Raw genomic sequence first — 23,401 nt, 5'->3', positions numbered from 1 at the left:
TTCTATACATTTCCTAAGTATTGTATAGAATGTCGGGGTCGCGGACGTCCAGGCAATGTGTGAAATGATATTGAATGTTCAAACTATTTTACACTTTACCTACGAAATGGTGGCCAGGTTCATAAAGCTCAATATCATGTCGGGTTATATTCTTGTATATTAATACATGAATAATATGAAATTTAACGCCAATGTTTTGATTAATTCCTCATTTTGAATCTTCAATTCTGAGAACTTAGGATAATCAGCTTGAAACATGCAATTAAACTCATTAAACATTCCAAGAGCGTCGTCTACAAAATGCATTTGACTTTTTATCAAAGGGTTTTCTAAGGTTTGGAGAGTGTGGCGGTTTGCATGTGTTGAATCTTCGAAGTTTAATAATCTCCAGTAGCTCTTCAATGGAAAATTTTGTCGGGACATTTTCTATTAAAACAGCTAGTTTTTCTTCTGGCACGTACGTCCGTGGTTTAGTAAGTGTATATTCACCACCACATCGACGTTCTTCAAGTGTAGATTATAGTAAAGACAAAGCATTTAAATATTTCTAAGTTCATGTTTCTATGCAAATGTTGGTGGGGCAAAAGTAAGCGGCAAAAATATAGTTTGTGTTGTAGGTCCTTCAACAATCTGTGCACATGTATGTTGCCCAGTCGATATTATCTCTTGTTGGATGATCTGTGGCTTTTTTCTTGCTGAAGAAGAAGCCGGCACCAGTGTTGAAATTGGTGACTGTATCGGTAAGGTTGTAGATGAAGAAGAGGAATATGTATAATATGATTGCGGAGATGGCCTAGGCGTAAATGACATATTATGCGACCTTGATCCTGAATTGGTGTTTCGGATGGACTAAAAGATTTGTCTTTCTGCAAAATATTCATTATTTCTATCCTAGCAAAATGTTTTTGATCATCATTAAGTTTGCGTAAAATGTTACCATGATGTACCAATGGGTACAATCGTTTGTGAAGTTTGTCTTCATCATATTCGCATGTATTCTGATGTGTATTAAAAAAAAATTGTTCATAATCATCATTACATTTTGGGTTTTGGAAGCCTAACAGATGGGTCAAATTCGGGAATCATATTTTGATTAGAATTAGGTTTAACAACTGATTGTAACAATTGAGAAAAGTCTTTTAAAAGACATTGACCATCCATGTATGGGAGTTGGGCCAAGTGCTGCCCAGAATGAACACTTAGTGCATTATGTACTTTAGGCTAACACTAGTCTGTAAACGACAGCTCATCAAAATCTATTCCAGGAGATATGAGAAAAAAATATTTTTGTTAAGATTTTTTATTGGTGAAGAATAACATCCAATGGTACGTACCGCAGTAATTATTTTAAACAATAACTCACATTATTATTAAAATCAAGTATTTCATGATTTCTGACATTCAGAATTGATTTACATTAATAATACTCACAGTTATCTACTTCACATTTGGTGGTGCAGTGCTGGTACACCACCGGTGGGCCACGAAAGACCGTAGCGGGTGCGGGAAAATAACTTGGGTCGGTGATTAGGGGAACCGAGGCACAGTATAAGTGAAGCTAAAAGGTTTTGGTGTAAGGAAAGGGGACTTACATGTGCTGGATGGCGGACGCGCACGTTGTCGCAGGTCTGCGATGCTGTTTCCTCTACGCGTAGGTTAGATACACTGTGACTCGCTCTTGAGTGCCGGCTACACTAACACTGATTTATGCGATTTTGAGATGAAGCGGTGCGGTTAGTTAATTTTATTTTCACATAAAAATGCGGAGCGGTGTTGCGGTGATTCGAAAAGTTTTTGGAACACAACGGCGGGAGCGTTGCGGCGCTAGGCGCGCCGAGAGTTGGTGCGCGCGGCGCATCTTCCTTCTCTTTCTGGTATATTGTAGCGGGATAGGAGGGAAAGGGAAGGAAAGCCAACTCATACTGTGCGGTTGCGGAAGTATAAAATGTTAGAAAAGATGCGTTCGGAAATTGATTCAGAAATAAAATAGTTCAGTGAGCCATGGCGATGGCCTAACTCTAACAGCTCGTATGGGAGCGTGAACGTCATACAAAGCAATTAAATTTTGCGAAAACAGTTCCACTTTTTCATCCATAGACTCAGAAACAAAAAGCATACACCAGTCGATGTTAGCAGCATCCTCACGGAGATTTTCAAGATCCATGCCACCAAAATTACACTGCAGAGGGACTCTTGACTTTGCCTTCGGGGGACGAATTTTATAAGAAAGGAACATTAGATCATGATAAGAGAAGGCATCAGATGAACCCTGCCCATGTTTGGTAACATGGTCAGGAGAAGAAACGAAAATTAGGTCAAGAAGTGAAGGAGTAGAATGTGATGATTAGAAGTGATGTGTTGCATTCAAAGGAAGTATAGAATCCAATCTTACTGTGCAAACGGGCCCTAGCCAGTCTAGTGCGAAGGGTGTAGAGACACCCAACCGACACTAGGTGTAGCTGTGAAAGCAAACCAGATGCAAGGCACAACTGGGAGATCCCCCAAGGCCGTAATCTGAGCTCTCGTCCAATTGACTGCCTTGCCCTGAAGGGGTTCGGCGGGTGTGATTGGGTCAATACCCTCTCGGCTTCGTTGGCACCGTAAGGTTTCAACCGAGAACCACGAAACTGTGGCTTTTACCCAGAAGGGGTCAAGTGAATTTACTTGACACAAACGTTTAGAGAAACGGGATAATCGTCCGCCGCTTTGAAAAAAGCAGCTTTGGATTGGTATATTTGTAGTCGTAAACGAGCGAGCGCAGAGCGACACGTCCGTGCACCGCTCTAGGCTACGGTGTGTCCAGTCTATATAAAGCGGGGTGATGCGGTGATCGCCGTCTAACACAGGCGGGCTCTTCACGCTTTTAGCGACTTTGTCGACAGCAACTATCTGGAGCCGGCTATCATTAGCGACTGTTTTGTTGCTCTCGAGACTGACTATTTCTTGAGTGAATGCTTGTTGTTGCACGACACGAACGAGCAGCTTCTCTGCTTTACAAATGTATATAGCGTCCAGTGCTATATACTCGCGGGCGTCTTTCTGAGCGCGCGCGGTTATGCCAGGCGTGCGTGTTGCTCGCACCGCCTTCGATCAATCAGGATCGTTTTCTTGATTTTTCCTTGTTCGCTTGTAGAACGTTTTTTCTGTACGTTGTGTTCTACACCACGATATGAACTGTAGTACTCTCGCTGTGGCACGCAGTAATCGTTCCCATTTTGAAAATCGAACGGGGTCGGGGACGATGTCTATTATGTTTGCTGCGCCTGCGTGTATTAGCGTGACTGTTTTTTCTTCGCCTGTTTGTTGACTATCAGCTGGTAGCTCTGTCGGCCATGTCGATGGGTCGTCGGCGTCGTACAGGAACTTGGGGCCGCTGTACCACTCGTGCTTCGTGTGAAAGTGCGTTGGCACGTCGCGGGTTGCGGTGTCTGCTATGTTACTCTTGGTAGGCACGTAACGCCACTCTTCGACTTTACTATTCTTTTCTATGGCGGGCAGACGATGTGCGACGAATGGTTTGCACGATCGAGCTTTCAGAGCGGGATTCTTGTCTATTTTCTTCTGTATAGATACAAGTCTATTCATCGCAGTCGCGTAGCTGTCTGTATCTGTATATCGTCGCTTTTCCATAACAACGCAGTCTGGAGACGTCCGTCTTGTAACTGTACTATGCTGCGTTGTAGTATGTCTTCTGCCCTCTTCTCTGGGTCAGAAGCTGGTCGACACGGGTTGATTATGAGCGACTCGAGTGCGAAGTATTCACGAAGCTGCTTGTCTATATTTTCCTCGCCGTTATTCAATTGGTTGACGTAGTGTTCTTGCTTTCCCAGCGTTCCAGTGCGAGCGCCGTGCAGCACCCCGCCCAGTGGAGTTAACGATACTATCGGCTGATGCTGTGGCCCTCTTCTTATGTCTGTAACTAGGAGCAGATGCCAGTTGTCTTGCCCGATGATAATCTTCGGCGTCCCTGCGTTGTACGTCAGCTGATCCGCCAGATCGAACAAGTGTTTGCAGTCGGCGATGTCATCTGTACTGATTGACTGCGGCGACAAATGCAGGCGTGGTGTAGTGCGCGCCCTGAACGGTATTTTCTTACTATGGCAGGTCGACAGTGTGAGGTCGACTCTCTTCGATGTGGGCGTTGACAAATGAACATGATGGTATGTTAATGGATGAAGTTGATGATAAATTCATAAATGAAGTTGATGGCACGTTATTAGATGAAGTCAGCGGCGTGACGATGAGCGAAGTCGAGGTTATGTTAATAGATGAAGTTGAAGGCGTGTTGATGGAGGCAGGAAATGCGTTTTCTGTGATAATGTTTGCATTCTTTAAAAAATAATGGCTCTTCCGAGTTACACAATCTAAGTGGTTCAGTAGACTCATTTGTCTTGAAATTAATAGGTTCGTTAGGCAAATCAAATATTTCTAAATTAGTTTGTTCAGAAATCTCAAGTAAGCTTGGAGAAATAGGACTGCGAGTAACTTCATCTGAAAATACGTGCCTGTCAAAGGGATAAATTCCACACTTTGCAAAGGAATTTACAATATTTCTTGGCGTCATTGCTTTCTGAAATGCAGTTCCTACTATTTCACCTAAGTCATAAATCGTGACTGGCCTGCCAGGATTTCTCAGTAGCCACGAATCAATAGCAGCATTATAAAATGTCTTAAAAGGACCGTATATGCCGACATCAAGAGGCTGTAGTTTTGTTGATGTATGGGGATGTAAGGTTAATACATTCACCCCTGCATTTTTTGCTAAGTCTAAAGCTTCCAGACACAAATGTGACTCGTGGTTATCCATAACTAAAATACAAGGATTTTCCTTTGATGCATTTGTGTGTTAGATAAAATGCTTTATGACTTCTGGGAAAATCGAGGAATTCATCCATCCTGTCGGTAAGTCGATAAGCGAGCGATAGGTATCGTCCTCGCTGTCTCTGACCACCATTCTCAAACAGAGCCATTTCTACTCTTATAGTAGTGGTGTCGATGTCATTAGATGTCGATTCAAGAGCAGAAGAAGTAGCTGGACTTATTTCCTTATTCAGTTCTTCTTCATTTGTTAAAGAAGATACTTGTAAGTCATCATCATCATGTCTCCTGAAATCAGGCGTACAATCAAGAGGTACACTTTGTTTTGTGCGTTGAATGAGGTTTACATCATTCGTATCAATAGCGTTCTCTTCATTATTTATACAACTACTATTTGAACTGCTGCTAGAACTCGAACTACTGGATAAAGATGACAGGGAGCGAGTTCGTGGCATTGATGACGATGATGGAGTAGGCAGCATAGGCAAAGGAGAGATTTTTTTTTTCTGTTACGTGTAAGTTTTAAGAAGTGTGGATCTGCATCGGAATCATCAAACTCGCTTTCATCTTTGCTTTGGGTCGTTGCATCAGCAGATGAGACAACATGCTGACGTTTCCGAAATCTTCGTAGTCTGTCAGGAGTATGTTGTTCAGGTTGCATTGTAGACTGCAAATCAACATTTAGCGAAGATTTTAAAAGGTTTGGTGATAAATTTATTACCATACCCGGGGATAAACTTCTTACAGCCACTTCCGATGCTGCTGGCGAAATTTCTCCAATGCTGGCTGGATCCTCTTTTCCAGAGTTCAGCATCTCCAACATTAGTTTGAAGCATAATCGCAAAATGATTTAGTAGGCCTTTGTCAATTTTGGTTATTTCGGCAGATTTCTCATAATCTGTAAAAAACCTTCTGGCTGTGTTTCCGTCGTTTGTGGTTCCGAAGCCTTGCTTCACAAAATCCACAAGTATTCCCATTTGCTGTTTGAATTCTTCTTGTGTCAAATGTTTTTTCGCAGCTTTTAGTTGCTCGTTAGCACCTCGTGCAGTCCTCAACTCAAAGTCCATGTTGTAAGATATGTGTAGAATACACTCCATGCAACGAATCCACATATGAAGAGTAGAAAGTCCATATTTATAAACATCTTCTCGAACAGGTCTTGAAAATATTTCTGACAGCTTGTTCATCTCGGTCGGCTTAGCAAGGCAAATATTGCAGGCACTTTTCCGTCGATCATTGTCTTATGAGGCTCGTGACTAATCTCTAGCCCTGCCCATTTTGTAGAATCGATGTTTTTTATTTCTTCCTTCAATGCAGCTTCTTCTTGCTTGATGTATTCTGCTGTCTCTTTACAAAACTTGTGTGTAAAACTTGAATTTAAGAGGGACAAGACATGAAAACCGATGAATCACTGAAGTCTACATCTTCACTCCTTTGCATGTAAGTTTGTTTGTAACCTTTGCAGCTTTGTGAAGAAGCTCCATCGAAACATCATTTGCTGATTAACTTCAATCCTTCAGTTGACGAATCAATCTGGATACCGGTAATTTGAATAATCTTCTGGACTATCAGATCCAATAGGGCTTGAAGCTTCACTCTGGCTCCTCTCTCACTATTTTCTAAATCATGTTGATAGCATCGCTTTTTAGCTTGAAGGAGTTCGTGTTACGATGGTAACACTGGAACTTCACAATCTAACAGCACTTTCCTTAAACACAAGTTTTTCCATTTTGACAGTTCATCATCATCATCATCATCCGAACCTTTTCCCAATCACGTTGGGGTCGGCTTCCAGTCTATCCGGATTTTGACAGTTCAATGATGTATAAAGACCAAGAGCATGATCTTCGTCAAAAGTTCTTTTCCTATTTTTCTTAAACAATGTGGCTTGAAAAATAGCAACACTATCAGGGTTCTTCGTTATATGGTCAATAACACAAGCTAAGTCATTCTTCTGGTCTATCGTAAGTCTTTCGACTAATGCAAAAGTAAGTTCTTCCGGCGAATAGTCCAAAAGAGACTTCTGTTGCTGAGGCCAACAAAAGGCTTCCTAATCTGAACTACGGTAGATGTTTCCATAGTAGTACTAGATGTCGACGGAATCATAGCTGCAGTAGTATCGATGTCAACTGAAGTGTTGTCTGACGAAATTAACGAATTAATTCGGCGCCATAACAACCAAGCATTGACAAGGGTCATGTCCACCATGTGTAAAAAAAATCTTCTTGTACCATTGACGAGACCGCAAATGGATTCTATAATAACCCAGCATATAATCAAGTAGGTCTACACCTCCCATATGCTGGTTATAAACATCCACAGCTTGAGGTGAAGGTACGTAAACATATTTTTTATCTTGGCGAACATAACGCCGCTTTGTTGTTGTGGGTTCACTTCCAACATAGGCCGAAAGAAGATTCACATTCTTGTTATCGAACCAGGAAACTAAGCTCAACTTCACATTATCTATGACTGCTACCTTTTCTGCCATGCTACTGCGCCCTTGCTTCTTTAGTTCATTTTCAGAAGGCATGTTGGAATTTGGAACACGATTGAGTCGCACAGTTCCTAATGGAAGTAAACCTTTTTTATAAAGATACACTTGAAGATTTGGGCTATTAAACCAGTTATCGAAACAATCTTTATAATTTTGATGTTGTGGAACTGTCGATGTCAATCGTGTGACAACATTTGAACTTACACCAAGATCTGGCGCATCTGAAGGGTAGGGAATTACTTTGGTCTCCGGCAAATATATCAAAATCATAGCTAAAACCGGTTTATATTTTCGCGGTCTCTCTGTTTTTCTTCACGACACTTGTTTTTTTTTCAGTAAGATGGTTGGCGTGGTTAGTTTTTAGTTAAATTTTTATGTCTGCGGAGGCAAGTTCAAAAGCTAAACAAGTTTCACACCTAAGATAGATGTGAAACTTGTTGATAAAATCCAAAATTAAAATTTATTTATTTATTAACCTTATCACTAGCATTACAGATAATTATAATCTAATGCGTTAGTGAGGCACTTATCTAACTTATTACAAAAATAAAATAAAAACACATTCGACACTTTACAACGATAACAAATACACAAGATACATATTTATCTATACATATAATAAATCTGTAAAAAAAGTGTGTCTGTACATTGAATATATTAAAAAAATAATAATTGGGTGGGGTTTAGAGTCAGTAATGGAGCAAAAATCCAAAAAAAAAATTCTGTCTGTTTGTCTGTATGTCTGTATGTCTGTTTGTTTGTACACGCTAATCTTCGGAACTACTGAACGGATTTCAATGATTCTTTCTTTGTTGTATCGGTATTAAACCTGGTCAACATATAGGCTATAATTTATCTTCGAAACTTGAAGACCTGATGCAGAACTCCAACAGACCAACAAAACTATAAGAGATACAAAATTGGTGCCATGGCAAAAATTGTTTCATGGGATGAGCATTTTCTGCTGAGATAATAAATTTGAAGATCTGGAACACCTGATGTGAAACCCCAAGAGCTCAGCTACTATGTACCATATAAAGGTATGAAGTTTGAGCAAAAGTTGTTCAATCTGATAAGCACTTTCTATTGAATTACAAAAATTGAAGATCTAAAACACCTGATGTGGAACTCCAGGAGCCCAGCCAGACTATAGCATATAAAGGTATGACGTCTTAGCAAAAGTTGTTCAATCTGATAAGCACTCTCTAATGACTTACAAAAATTGAAGATCTAAAACACCTGATGTGGAACTCCAGGAGCCCAGCTAGACTATAGCATATAAAGGTATGACGTCTTAGCAAAAGTTGTTCAATCTGATAAGCACACTCTATTGACGTATAAAAATCGAAGATCTGGAACACCTGATGTGGAACTTCAAGAGCCCTACTACACTTGAAATGTATATAAATGAATGTTACAAAATAGGTATGGTGAATCAAAAAATTAAGTCGTAGTCGGAGCGGCTAAAGGGCGTGGATACCTCGGCGGACTTAAAACGCAGATCACGCGCTCCCTGTGGGTCCAGCATCACCGGCCCAGTCGCCACTTACCAGGACGCACCTGCCCTCCGAGAAGGGCTACTAACCATGCTCTAGCGACTCCACTCTGGACGGCAAACCCCCGTCATGGTTCACTCCGGCCGGCCGGAGGTGGGAGACAGTATACTCTCCCTGGAGCACTCGGTATATATAGCCCCGCGGAGTCACTACTCCCCGTCATCAGCCTAGATGTCCTGCGGTGCTTATATCTCATTATTATTGTCGTTATTATCTCAAGAGCCTTTGTCCCAATTATGTTAGGGTCGACTTCCAGTCACGATGCAACTGAGTACCAGTGTTATACAAGAAGCGTCTGTCTATTTGACCTCCTCAACCCGGTTACCCGCTCAATCCAACACCCCTTGGTAAGACTTACTGGCTTCTGACTACCCATAACGACTGCCAAGAATGTTCAATGACAGCCGGAACCTACAGTTTAACATCCCCTCCAAATAACGGTCATTGGTATCCAAAATATACCTACATAGAAAGTACATACGAACTTAGAAAAGTAGCATTGGCAGGTACTTGCCAGACCTGGAATCAAAGTCACACGCTCATACTTGAGAGATTGGTTCTCTACCCACTTAACCACCACGACTTCCACTAAGTCACCACGAATTAGTCATCTTAGTTATATTTAATTTTTTTTTACGTAATAATACGTGCAATATTTTTGTCACACACAACTTAAATGCGGACTAATTAGAATCACTACTTTTATCCCTATGGTCACGCCTATTGCGCTTCAGTTCTCAGCGTTTTGTTTAGTCTGCTGTGCTTTTGCCGTTGAAGTACAAAAATTAAATACATGGAACGTTTCTAATGGTTATGCGTATTCCGTTGTTTTCAAGTCAACGGGCCTTTAAAATTCAATATCAGACGATTCAGATCTTTGATTTTGCTGACCCCGTGGTCGTTGGCATAAGGGACTGGATCCGCGTACGAAGTCGCGGGCAGAAGCTAGTATAAAATAAAATTGAAAAATGTAACAATAAATTAATAAAATTAATCAATAAAAACAAAAGCCTAATCTAGATAACATAATGGAAATAAAATCATTTTTGCGAGTTCCCTGTACTGGCACGAAAAAATGTCTATATCGTTCTGGATTTATTAGTACCCCGGGATTGTGCTCCTTGCCACGGAGTAATTTAATGAGTGCAACCAGTTGAAGGAGCGGCGAGAATTTGCCCTTAGTAGTATAAGGGCAAATTCTCGCCGCTCCTTCAACTGGTTGTACTCCACCAACGAACAATGTGGGATATATGAGCGTGTACAGTATTTTCGATTTAGAGTATTAAGTTGGAAAAAGAAAAAAATAAAATTAAGTAGCATTGTAATATTTGTAATTGAAATATAGTGAAATTAAAAGCAATTTTCAATAAAAAGATCTCTAGATATATTTGTTACATTATTGTCCTGTTCGACGTACTCTTAGTATGTCTCCATGATCACTCGCCACATAAGCTGTTTCGTTTACCTGTCTGCGACATGTTTAGGCATCGTGTGTGTGTACGACAATATACATGGTCCAAAGGATCATTAAATTTAATTGCCAAATTGTGCAACACTGCATATGCGACAATTGTTGTTTTTATTTTTTCTAGTGATCCTTGCATTACTTCCTGTAATATGCAGAATCTCTGTTTAAGTAAGCAAAAACATCTCTCTATGACATTCCTTGTTTGGATATGGCTGTAGTTGTATCAATTCTCAGCTTCACTTCTTGGTCGTAGGATGGGTGTTCGCAAGTAAGAGGTTCATGCATATCCACTGTCAGTATTCCCTTAAATTCATGATTCTCAAACCTCTGTCTGACAGAACTTTCACGAAAAATTCGTGCATCGTGAGTACTAACCAGTGTTGCCAGTCAGGTCTAGGTCAATTACCTGAAATACAAAAAAAAAATATAACCTTTTAAAAAAAAATACCTTTCAATTTTTTTATTCAAGAAGTATTAACATTTTTGTAAACGCATTATTTAGACTGGTAAGTATTTCTTCAGTTATTTTGCTTGGATCTTCGAATACTTCCAATTTGAATTATTCATCGAGTAGTACCTGATATTGTTCCAAGGTTCTATTGACACATGCCTCTTATGACAGCCATCTTGTTGTTGCCGGGCTTAATATCTTATGAATGTCGACTTAAAAAAAAACCTGGAACTCTTTTAATTTGTTTTGCCTCTTGGAGCTTTATTAATTAATTAGATTAAGGGAATTTGCTGGTGTTAAAGCCAGGTTAATAAACTATTACAATGATCTTCAGCCTTTCCAGAATTGACTTCATATATGTCGAAAAACTGTGTGCGAACACAATCTACTTCGTCATAATATATTACTGTGAGTGCACATTGTTATTTAACACTAATGTCAATTGTCTCATCCATTATAATACTGATTGGAGTTTTCTTTAACTTGTCGACAAGTTCTTGGGTTAAAACGTTTTTTTTTTTAGTATGGCATCTCGCAGTTTAGCCTAAGAGGCCGTGTACTGCTTAACCGGACTTTTCCCTGTGGATGCCTAGAATTTAAGGCCAACCAGCCAGGGGCGAGTTAAAACGGGGCCAAGGATCGTTTTTATAGTATTTGTTGCTTTCGTCCTGCCTAAATTAATAGATTTTATTGTATTAGTGAGTAGTTGTCTTTGCATTGCAAATGATAGCGCCCATACGCATTACCGCACGTAGAATTACCTACTTTATTTACTGAGTGGCTTTGATTGAAACTAAACTTATCGTTAGCCATACAACGTTTTCAGGTAAGTACTATATTTAAGGCTTTGTCAGACAGGACGCGTACTTGCTGCGTAGTAGCGTTATAGCGTCCCGTTTTAACGTCGCGCGAGGCTTCGTCAAACAGAACGCTTTAGCGGGCGTTGAACGCTAACTCGACGACGCCGCGCCACCATTTCGCCATTCGCCAAAGCGTAGTGCAGATTGATAACAGTGTGCACATTTTTGGGGACGTGTATCATGCGCACTCTGAAGGTACCTTGTAGCTAAGAGGACGCACAAGTGATGCTCTATATAAGCTAAGAGTGCGCATGAACACGATTATGAGATCTTCAGCCTTGGCAAATATCGCACTTAAAGACTCCAAATCTTAAGTAATCTGTACATTCTTCATGCCACCAAGCTTCGCATCTGCTGCACTGGATCCAATCTTTCTCTGGAGGATCTACGTAAATTTCTGAGCAAAGAGAACACCTTATTGCCTCAGAACCCGTGCTTGTGGTCAAACAATATAGGTCTCTTTGATGTTTCAGGATTTTTTATTCCTGTTTTTTTTTACTGTTTTCTTGATCATCTTTGCCTTCACTTCTTTTTGTTTCATATCTTCTTCTACCTGAGTTTTGTAGAGAGAACTTGTTAGAATTTCTGATTTTTTACGTTTGATATTTCTTTTTTTATTAAAATTACATTTTGGTAATGGGTGGATATCGGACGACTTAATAAAAGTAGAGGTGGAACTTCCCTAATTGTGTCGGTAGTATTGACGGGAAACATGTCTCTATAAAGTGTCCCAAAAATAGTGGATCAGAATATTTTCTGCATACTTCTTGGAATGCGTTCATAAGAAAAAACTACCATCGGCGGTGCAAGCTGACCGGCCGCGTTAGCAGTCAAAAGGACTGTGAGATTTTCTTTCTCGTTTCCAGATGTTGAGTAAATGTTTTTGTCTCCTCGTTTAACTAGCACGCGACCTGGCTGTGGGTTTAGGTAGAACGCACTTTCGTCAGTGTTAAATACTCTCGACGGGTCTCTTAAAGCTTCTGACAGCTGACTGTCCTCTATATATTTTGCAACTTCTGAAAACCACTCTAATATTTTTTGTTCTGTTACAGCTTCCCTTGATGTGATTAAGTTTCGAGATACACGTTGTGATAGTTCTGGATGTCTTTTTAAACATAAATCAACCACTTTTTACCAGGAACGAATGGATTTTCTCTTTTATCAGCTTTAATGATGTGTTGAACTGAGTCTAGTAATTGCTCTTTCCCTTCGGGAGAATGTCTTTCAGCCATTGAATTAATAAAATCTGCGAACCTGTTTTCAAATTCCGATTTCAGATCTGTAATGAACGTCTTGTATTGGCCGACATCAATCTCGCTGTCACTGCTGATTATTTTATTTAAATTAGGGAAGTTTACACTTCCCTAATTTAAACTACCATTTCTTCACTACCAACATCTATACTATATATAATATTATAAAGAGGAAAACTTTGTTTATTTGTTTGTTTGTTTGGTTGTAATGGATAAACTTAAAAACTACTGGACCGATTTTAAATAATCTTTCACCATTAGAAAGCTATATTATCTGCGAGTAACATAGGCTATATTTTATCCCGGTACGGGCAGTAGTTCCCACGGGACGCGGGTGAAACCGCGGGAAAACGGCTAGTCATTAATAAAGAGATCAAGTTTTCTCTATGGTTTGTTGTTGAATGTTGCCATTTTCTCTACAACATGTGTGATTCTTATTAAAAAGGTTTTTTTTTCCAATTGACCATTACCGGAACGCTTACCATTACTGGTGCAGTTACAGTTTTAAAATTTTCTCTCCACTTTTTTCTTTGTTCTCTTTGTTCGCGAGACGATTTTTCTTTTTGTTGTAGATATCGTTCTCTTCGCTTTCTTCTTTCTATTTCTAGTAATTCTGGGTCGTTTTTTATTTCAATATAAATGTTGAGTTGGTGTAGATGGTGATGGCAATCGTGATGATGAAGGCGAAGGCGACATATAAGAGTCAGGATTAGAGCTCAACCATTCCCATTCTAATTCCTGAACAACCTGGAATATTTTTCCCTTTGCTAAATGTTGATGATAAGGCGAAAATCTTTTTAGTGTCGGAATCAATCCCTTAAAAAAAGCGTCGATGTGATCATCTTCCTCCGTCTTTTTTTCATTTTCAATAGTGTATTTCATTAATGAAGCCGAAGCCGAAGGTTGTGACGATGCTTGCCTTTGCGTACGAGTACGAGCTTGCATTTTTTTAATGTACTGGTATTTTGAGATGAATTACGTGAACTTACATTTTTTGTAATTTCAGTCAGTGCAGCTCTTGGAATATCAGTACTATCTTGAAGCGTCTCTTCCGATTCATGGTCGTTTGAAATATTTTCAATCACTTCTCTGTCCTGTAAATAAACGACCAAAAATTGGAGCAATTCGTCGTGTTTATATTTTTTTACTTTGACTACTGCTTGACCACTTTTCAGTTGTTTTTTGTTGAGGGTTTTTTTAAATTGGTTTCTTAAATTTGTCCATCTTGATTTGATTATCACTATAAAAGATGGGCTCCGAGTTATCAAATAGCTCATGACTCCGTCTCATGAATATTTGCAAGGCCTCCCACGGCGAGGAGTCTCTTAATTTGCACTTTCAGTGCAACCGACGCCTTCTTCCATCGATCCTCTCTAGGAGTGGAAGCGGCTTCAGCCTTATGATAGACCTTCACCTCTACATAGAAGTCCCCCGTTAGGTCAGCTGTCCGCCGTACTTTCCCGTTGGCGACGCGGCTCACGAGTGACGATCCAAGGTCCCCGCACGATGTCGCTGGGAGAAGCTCGCCGTTCTCTAAGCCGAAGAGGTCCGAGCTATGATGTTTGTATTTACTGAAACAGAATAAAACATTTTATTTATAATTATTACGATAATAATACCTTCAAAGTTGACGGCACGGTTGGCGCAGTGGTCGAGCGATCGACTGCTGCATTGCGAACCTGTTTTCAAATTCCGATTTCGGATCTGTAATGAACGTCTTGTATTGACCGACATCAATCTCGCTGTCACTGCTAATTATTTTATTTAAATTAGGGAAGTGTAAGCGTTCACTACCAACATCATTAATAAAGAGATCAAGTTTTCTCTATGGTTTGTTGTTGAATGTTGCCATTTTCTCTACAACATGTGTGATTCTTATTAAAAAGGTTTTTTTTTCCAATTGACCATTACCGGAACGCTTACCATTACTGGTGCAGTTAAAATTTTCTCTCCACTTTTTTCTTTGTTCTCTTTGTTCGCGAGACGATTTTTCTTTTTGTTGTAGATATCGTTCTCTTCGCTTTCTTCTTTCTATTTCTAGTAATTCTGGGTCGTTTTTATTTCAATATACCGCCGTCTTTTGCACATTTTTGAGCCAGCCTTCTTCTAAACAGAGCTTCTTTTTCTTCTTTTTTTGATTTAGGGGCCATTTTCGGTTGTAGGGCTTAATTTATTTTAACATCTGTAAAGAAAATAAAACTCACTAAATTCGTTTTGAGATATGTAAAGACGTCACGTATTTGTTGAAATGTTTTGCAATTTCTATTGATCAGCAATGTACTCGTAGATACAGTCAGACAGTCGAAGGGCTCAAATCGATCTACACACGATTCTATTGTCAAGACAATTAGAACGGGTGTAGATAATTTGACCTTTTCGACTGCTCGTCTACTTCTACTGCTGACTGTACCTACCTAATTATGTCATAATCAACATCATCTCAGCCGAAAGACGTCCACTACCTAACGAAAGATCTCCATGAGGACATGGGAACATTTTGGAAAAGGAACATAATGAAACGATAACAATTCTACTTGCAAATTACTCTACAAAAACTACGATTAAACTATTCGGTACTTTCTTTCGTATTTAAAACTTACTGAGTCAGCAGTACCTACTTATAAATTTATGTCATTCCATTTATCAACTATTATCGTCCCACTATCCTTCACGTACTGGTACGGTGAACCGCACATTAGTGGTAACTGTCATGCACCTTAGCTCAATATTAATAAGTACATACTCAAGCATACTCAAGTATGCATACTCAAGCAGCGAACCTGATTGATATTTAAAGGCAAGACAATATCTGATTGGTGACCATCCTTTGTTTGCGAACGTATCGCAGAAATTTTTCTCCCATTTATCCCACTTTGATTCAACTGTAAATTTCATTAACATGCAACTGTACCAGTCCATACTGGAATGTTCCAAAAAGTTTTTTAGAATTTCAATTTTCTTTTTGTCTTCTTCAATATGAAAACGTTTGCATTCTTTATTAAAATCCTTAATCCATTAATATGCGTTTGCATTCCTACCGGTGAATTTCTCAATCATAAAATCCTTTGAAATTTTAGCTAAATTCTGTGTTTCTGATTTACTTTGTTTATCTTCGAGTAATTTCTCCAATAGTTTTTTCCAAATTTTGACTTAAAGAAAGAAAGAAAATACATTTATTCACATGGACATAACGCATGGACAAATACAAACAATAATACAAACAAAAACGAATTAATAATAAAATAGAACTACAGAAGGCAATACACAATAGTGGGGGAAATATGCGTCATATCCACGCGAAAAGGCCCTTGCTCAGCATGTTGCTGTCACTCTGTTGGACAGAGTCTCAGCGCTGGTTTTCAGCAAAAGCCGACTTTTTGACTTGAACTACTTTAAGAATATTTATTATCACCTGTGTCTTCTGTAATTTCTTCCAGATAATAATCGTTAAATTGTAGGTTTTGTGTTTCATCCAAATATGTCTTCGATATCTCATCCGTTAAAGTGATCCAAACCTTCCTTGTTTGGTGCCTCTTATTTAAGGTTTTTCTTACCTTCGCATAGTTTGAAGTATTTGTAATCACTGGATGTAAACTTGACGGTTGATATTCGGTAGGTATTGCAAAAGTCTGCCCATCAATTGTACCTATTGAGGTTATGCAAATCACATTTGATTTTCCGTCTGGCGCAGTCTTTACAGCAAAATCAAATCTTAATTTCTCTATTCTGAATTCGTTGCCGTAAATGTTGTTTTATAAATAGTGAATTGTATGTACCCCAGTGTAGAAGTAAAAGAAACTGCGTTTTTCTGAAAGAACAACAATTTTTATTTACGCAACATGTGCTTAACTAAACTTATAACCAATAAACTCTTTACAAAACTAATATCTAATAATAACTAAATCTCTTACCTGAAAGAACAAAAAAACAACATTTAATGCCTTTACTTCAAGGTTTTACATTACAAATGATACTTGTAAAAACTGGGGTTATTAAATTTAACCTCACTTCACATTCTTCCCATTTTTTATCAAATGTCAAAATCAAATCAAATGTCATCATGTCTATGACGTTCCGTTACATTCATATTTTTTTTACTTTGACTGCTGCTTGACCATTTTTCGGTTGTTTTTTGTTGAGGGTTTTTTAAAATTGGTTTCTTAAATGTCCATCTTGATTTGATTATCACTATAAAAGATGAGCTCCGAGTTATCAAATAGCTCATGAGTCCGTCTCATGAATATTTGCAAGGCCTCCCACGGCGAGGAGTCTCTATTAATTTGCACTTTCAGTGCAACCGACGCCTTCTTCCATCGATCCTCTCTAGGAGTGGAAGCGGCTTCAGCCTTATGATAGACCTTCACCTCTACATAGAAGTCCCCCGTTAGGTCAGCTGTCCGCCGTACTTTCCCGTTGGCGACGCGGCTCACGAGTGACGATCCAAGGTCCCCGCACGATGTCGCTGGGAGAAGCTCGCCGTTCTCTAAGCCGAAGAGGTCCGAGCTATGATGTTTGTATTTACTGAAACAGAATAAAACATTTTATTTATAATTATTACGATAATAATACCTTCAAAGTTGACGGCACGGTTGGCGCAGTGGTCGAGCGATCGACTGCTGCATTGCGTGTCGCGGTTCGATTCCCGCACGGAACAAATATTTGTATAATCTACAGATAGTTGTTCGGGGTCTAGGTGTGTGTGCATGAGAGATTTATGTCTGTAAACGCACCCACGATACAGAAGAAATTCCTAAATATGACCAACTAAACGTGATGTATAAAAAGATATCGTATCTAACATTTGATAGTGCTCTCTGCGTTACTGAACTAGAGTTTAGTTTCGATTTGTGAATAAAACTCTAATGGACATAACATACACGACAAGTAAGTAATAAACTCAAAAATTACCTCGATGTTGATTCCGAAGGCGTGGTGCCGCTCCCAGAAGTTTTGCGCTTCGATGCCTTTTTCTTCGGCTGCACGTTTTTCGTAACCTCGGTTACTGCTGAGCGCCCCGGCTGCGACTGGTATTCAACTTCGGAGTCAGACCTGCAATCGAATACAAAGATAAAGTTAATAATAAATTATTAACGCTACCGTGCATCTATATACCCGAGGTATCAGTGTTTGCTAAAAACAATATCCACATGTTTGACTACTACACGCGTATACGGCGCAAGGATAAACTATGCACAACAGCTAGTAAAACTCACCTATTGCATGAGAGCATCTTTTGTTCAGCTTCTCGAGGATAGAGGGGATCTACTTATTCTGGCAACAAACGGTCTGTTTAAAATGATGTAAGTTTTACTTTCATTTTCTCCTTCCAAATGTATCATCTCTATCGATGTAGTCCGTTTTGAGCGGAGAGTCGTCATTTGACCAAACTGCAAATAAGTACTTTGTTCTTTTAGTAACGTACCCTTGCACCTTGCAATGGTGGTTTTTATTGATTTCCAGCCCTTTTTTGTTACTTTCTTTTTTTTATGGCTTCTTCTAACCCCAATTTGAATGCCGTTATTGGGCATTTAATTTCAATGATTGTGTCATCTCTACATAAACCATCCGGAGTGGCTCCTAAAAATGGAAACTCGACAACAAATAAACCACAAGGTTCAATTTTTATATGTTCTTGCATTTCCAATTGCCTGATGGCAATGTTTTCATTATCCTTGCCATGTTTTATTGACGATACATGGTCAATGTTGGTTTTGTACAACAAGTCTCGAACTAAATTATGACAACTTGAATTAACTTGTGTCAGTTCGTCGCGTGACAACTTTTCCGAAGTTCGAAGCGGTTAATAATGACCTACGCAACTCTAGCCACTCACTACATTCACTTTGTAGTATGGTTTTTCTTTCGATTATATTTTTGTTCTTCATCAGTTTTTTTTTCAAATTTGCAATAAAATTTTCTTTAAGGTTATTAAAAACATCTATTGGCATGTCTGGTTTAGTGCAATCTTGACCATAATTCGGTATAAGGTCGATCTAGTTCAGATTGTTGTCCATGTTAGGCAATGTGATACCAGAGTTTGATTCCATGTCTAAAGGCCAAACTATTGAGATGTGGCTTAAAAAAGTGGAAGAATGTGCTCAATTGTATAAATGGGGAGACGATCAAATAATTCATTATGCTCTTCCTAAACTTAGTGGTGTATCCCGGACATGGTATCAGAGTCTCCCGTCGTTTTCGTGGACCAATTGGTAATACAAATTAAGGGAGTCATTCCCGTCCACTGATGATTATGCAGAACTCCTTAACGAAATGTTATGAAAAAGGGTTAAATTTAATGAATTTTTAGAATTATATTTCTATGAAAAAATAAACCTTCTCAATAGATGTGACATAAAAGGTAAAAGGGCAGTTGATTGCCTACTATATGGAATAGAAGACCGCAGTGTAAGATTAGGTGCGCAGTGTAAAAGCAACAAAATGTGAAGAACCGGAACAAGTATTGATATATTTCCAATCAATAAAACAGCAATCTCGAGAGTTAAATTATAAAACATCAAACAACTATGATAAAAGAGCAATACAAGTTTTGACATACTAAATAAAACACCTAATGAGAGGTGCATGCAACCTATTTGCAATACCATGTTTTGTTTGACTTGAATGGAGCCAACACAATTCGCTTTAAAATAATGTTGTTTTTTTTTTTCGACTTTTGTGTAGATAAGTACGTGAAAAGTGGTTGTGCAGTTGTTAAACTTTGTAATTAATCTTATTTATAGCTGAGTGTACACCTACATTCGACTGTGTGAGAGTTTGGGTATTACAATTTTAAAATATATTTTGATCATGTATTTATGAAATATATATAAAAAGGATCAAAGAAAATCTTACCGTAATAAGAGAAGAGGTAAATTGGAAAACGTTAAACCAAATGAGTGCGCTTTACTTAATTCTCTGATTTGAGGCTGCTTGCCGCGCACGGCATTCATTAGATGGCGATCAGCATTGGGATGATGCTTTAGCCGAAACATGCGTCAGCGATAGTCCACATCGTTTGCGCCATTCGTTTGCCATTTTGTTGATATTTTGTGGCCTATCGGACGCTGGGCAGTTGTGGCAAAAATATAAAGACGCGTTTGCCGAAGATTTTTTCAAACAGGAAAATAGTAATAGAGAAACTTCTGGACAAGTACGGGAAAACTGCCATAATAGGTCTATGCTAGCTATTCAAGATATAGTTGTAAGTATAGGAGGGAATCCCCTCAGTCAATACGGCTTGCCAACACCGACAGTGGGTGGGGAACCAATTAATATGTAGCTGAAATAAATTACAACCCTGAGGAGTTAGCAGAAATATTGCGAAACGGCTGTTCAAATGTGATGTCAGAACAGCGTCAAATCTTTGATAGACTATACTGTAGTGTAGAAAATTCTATAGGAAAAAAACTGTTTATATGCACCTGGTGAAACAGGTAAAACTTTCCTCACCAAAGTTATCTTGGCTTTAATAAGGAGCCAAAACAAAATCGCCCTATAGAAAAAAATAAATTGACAAACCTTAATACCACTTCAACTGCCATTATGCTATTTGGAGATAGTCTAGCAGTCAAAAAACAAAATATAATAGAAAGTGTTGAGTCAATGATAAAATTAAATAATACAACAAATTGCAAGTTTATAATCTGTGCCTTACCATATTCTAAAAATTTTACTATAGAACAAAATCAGTACATATTTAATTTAAACCTATTAATGTACAATATAACTAGGCATTACAATAATAGAATAATGTACTTTGATACAAATAAATTTATAAATAATTTTGTAGTGACAAATGTATCTAAGTTTTTATTATAAACGACAAATTGCTATATTGATAGCAAATAATATACAAATTGACCCGGGTTCTACTACGGTAACTTCTTCTTTTAATAATATTAGTAGTTCTACTAATACAACTATGATGGACAATGCCTGTGGTCACCGAATACATGATATGGTCCATTTTGAATGTCACTTTTAATAATTTTAACTTTTTGTTCAAATGGAATATCTTGTTTTGTCAAATACTTTAATGACGCGTCGATTCCCCAAAGTATTCTTAAATATTTTTCTTTTATTAATTTTCTTCCTTTGTTGTGTGATAGAAGGTGTTTGAAGAAAGATTTTTACACTCTATTTTTCCCACTGTAAGATTTTCGTAAGGCCGAGCATTTCTTATAGAAGCAAAGTACTCGCGTCTCCATCAGTAATCAAATGGGAATATATGAGTCCATGGTCAGACACGGAACATTTGAAACCTGCCGTCATAATAGCTGCTTCCATGGCAGTTGAAAGGCCACTAAAGTTTTTATGGCATGTATGGTCTGGCGGCTCAAGTCCTTTGTTTGCTGCTCGGGTACATGTTATACAAAATTTGTTTTTCGTGCCATAGTATAAGACTTTTTTGCTGCGCAGACCAACAATTGCAGCAGTTCCTGAAGAAGCAGCATACGGCTCAAACTACGCTGCTTCTTCAGGAACTGCACTTTGAGCCGTATGAGCGTTTGCTCCAACATGCATCCGCAATAACAGCTATCATTGGTCTTCCATTTTTGGTTCTGCCGTCTGGAGAAATCCAAGTCCATCGACGCTGCGGCTTTTTTGTGAAGTAGGTGTTGCTGATACATTTACCATTACCCAAAGGCAAATTGGAGAAGACGGCGGCCCCTTTCGTTGCGATTGCCTAATCCGTGTGGGCCGATAATTCTGCCATCATCATTATGTTGTCGAGCACCGATTTTAGCGTTAAAATCACCTAGAACAAAAATCTTCGTATTAGCTCTTCATCTAATCCAGTGATCGCTGCAGTTTTATCAGGAAATTCAAAAAACCGCCTTGCTGTGTTCCCGTCATTAGTCCGTGATCCTTGCTTAACGATGTCAATCAAAAGGTTGAGATCATCTTTGAATCGATCTTGAATGAGTTTTTTTCGTGAATGCAATAACTCTTGATGACCTTCTCTTGCAGACCACTTTTTGAAGTCGAGACGATACGCTATGTGTAGAAGACATTCCATCACATTAATGCGGGCATGAAGTGATGATTACACACCAGGTTTTTGACGCAATGACATCTAACTTATTCATTTCTGTAAGCATAGGCAGACAAAGGTAGCAGGCCGCATTTGACTTAGCTTCAGACAGATATGTACAAATTTTGCCGTCAATTATCGTCATCATTTATTTGTGACTAATTTCATGTCCTTGATATTTTGAGGGAACGAGAGCTTCAATTTCATTATCCATTGCAGTTTTTTCATTTATTTATAACAACGTCTTTGGTTCTTTCACAAAACTACTCTGGACTTCTGGACTGGACGGCAATACATAGGTGAGCAGGGTTTTGGATTCACCCATACGGTATCACCGTCAGCTGTCAACTTTAATGAAATGAAAATGAAAAAGCCAATGGCAATACAATGCTGCCAGCCTCTTGGGCACGCTCCCAGTTGACAGCGATGGGGACGAATTTTTTGACGCTTTTTAGTTGTTTGTTTTACTAGGATAGTTTTTGATTTTTATTGTAAATATGTATTGTAAATATTAGTATTGTAATTAATAAGTTTACAAATGGTTAATGGTTTACATGTCGCTATTTCCGTGGAAGGTGGGTAGGACTTTAGTGTGGGACGCGACATGCGTCGACACTCTTGCGCCATCTCACCTTCCCGGAACTGCATGTCGTGCTGGCTCCGCCGCTGCACAAGTAGAGAACCTCAAGCGGCGCAAATATAGTAACCTTATAGGCAATTACATGTTTGAGCCGTTTGGGGTTGAAACTCTAGGGCCGTGGGGTCCGAGCGCCCACCTTCTTGCCAGGGATATTTCCCAGCTCCTGGTTGACACTTCCCGGGACCCAAAGGCTGGCTTTTATTTCGCACAGAGGTTGAGCATTGCCATCCAACGTGGCAATGCTGCCAGTCTTTTGGGTACATTACCCAGTGACAGCGATGAGGAGCAATTTTTTGATGCCCTGTATTAGTTTTAAGTTGTATATATATATAAGTTTATTTTATTTTCAATTAATGTAAATATTTTGTGAATAAATAAAGCACTAAATTAAGTCAATTAAAAACTTTAAGAGTCAAAAAAATGGTTATGTTATGTATGTATGTTAAATCAAGTTAAATAATTGTCACTTAAATATATATTTATCATATATTGTCATGGCTCTATTCATATTCCTATTTTTATTGCATTAGATATAGACGCCAAGCTGGCCTAAACTAAAACTTTTGATACTTACAAAAAAAAGTTTAAAAATTAAAAAAAAAAATGTTTCGCACCTCTGGCCTTATAATGCAACATATCAAAAAATTTCAAATAATTCAAAGATTAACTCCCTGAAAAATAATTAGGGCCAATTGTGCGAGACCGGAGATATGCCTTTTTATTCGTTCAGCTTCATACAAATTTTTGAATAAAAATTTCTCAATGAGCCGTTTATGAGTCTATACTATAATGATACAATTTTAAAGTATGTATGTGGTCTTCCG

At 38.7% G+C, this 23,401-nt stretch overlaps 1 protein-coding gene and 1 pseudogene across 1 annotated transcript; both read right to left on the bottom strand.

The window, feature by feature from the left end:
- On the bottom strand, window positions 1-2,164 carry LOC135119109 (uncharacterized; annotated as a pseudogene).
- Window positions 2,165-14,846: 12,682 nt separating this feature from the next.
- Window positions 14,847-18,367, bottom strand: LOC126056173 (uncharacterized). The gene is made up of 5 exons (XM_049848299.2): window positions 18,117-18,367; window positions 17,812-17,952; window positions 16,815-17,424; window positions 16,316-16,711; window positions 14,847-15,085 (listed from the first exon to the last, which is right to left on the bottom strand). The coding sequence occupies exons 1-3, from the start codon at window positions 18,131-18,133 to the stop codon at window positions 17,064-17,066; spliced, it is 519 nt and encodes a 172-aa protein (XP_049704256.2). The 5' UTR covers window positions 18,134-18,367; the 3' UTR covers window positions 14,847-15,085; window positions 16,316-16,711; window positions 16,815-17,063.
- Window positions 18,368-23,401: the final 5,034 nt, after the last annotated feature.

The sequence above is a fragment of the Helicoverpa armigera genome, chromosome 30 (assembly GCF_030705265.1).
Source record: "Helicoverpa armigera isolate CAAS_96S chromosome 30, ASM3070526v1, whole genome shotgun sequence".
NCBI lineage: Eukaryota > Metazoa > Arthropoda > Insecta > Lepidoptera > Noctuidae > Helicoverpa > Helicoverpa armigera.
This window is presented reverse-complemented; position numbering and strand designations above follow the sequence as displayed.

Coding starts and splice junctions, on each gene's coding strand:
- LOC126056173 (XM_049848299.2), bottom strand. Junction 17,425..17,811: donor CCTTCGGAATCAACATCGAG/GTAATTTTTGAG, acceptor ATTCTGTTTCAG/TAAATACAAACATCATAGCT.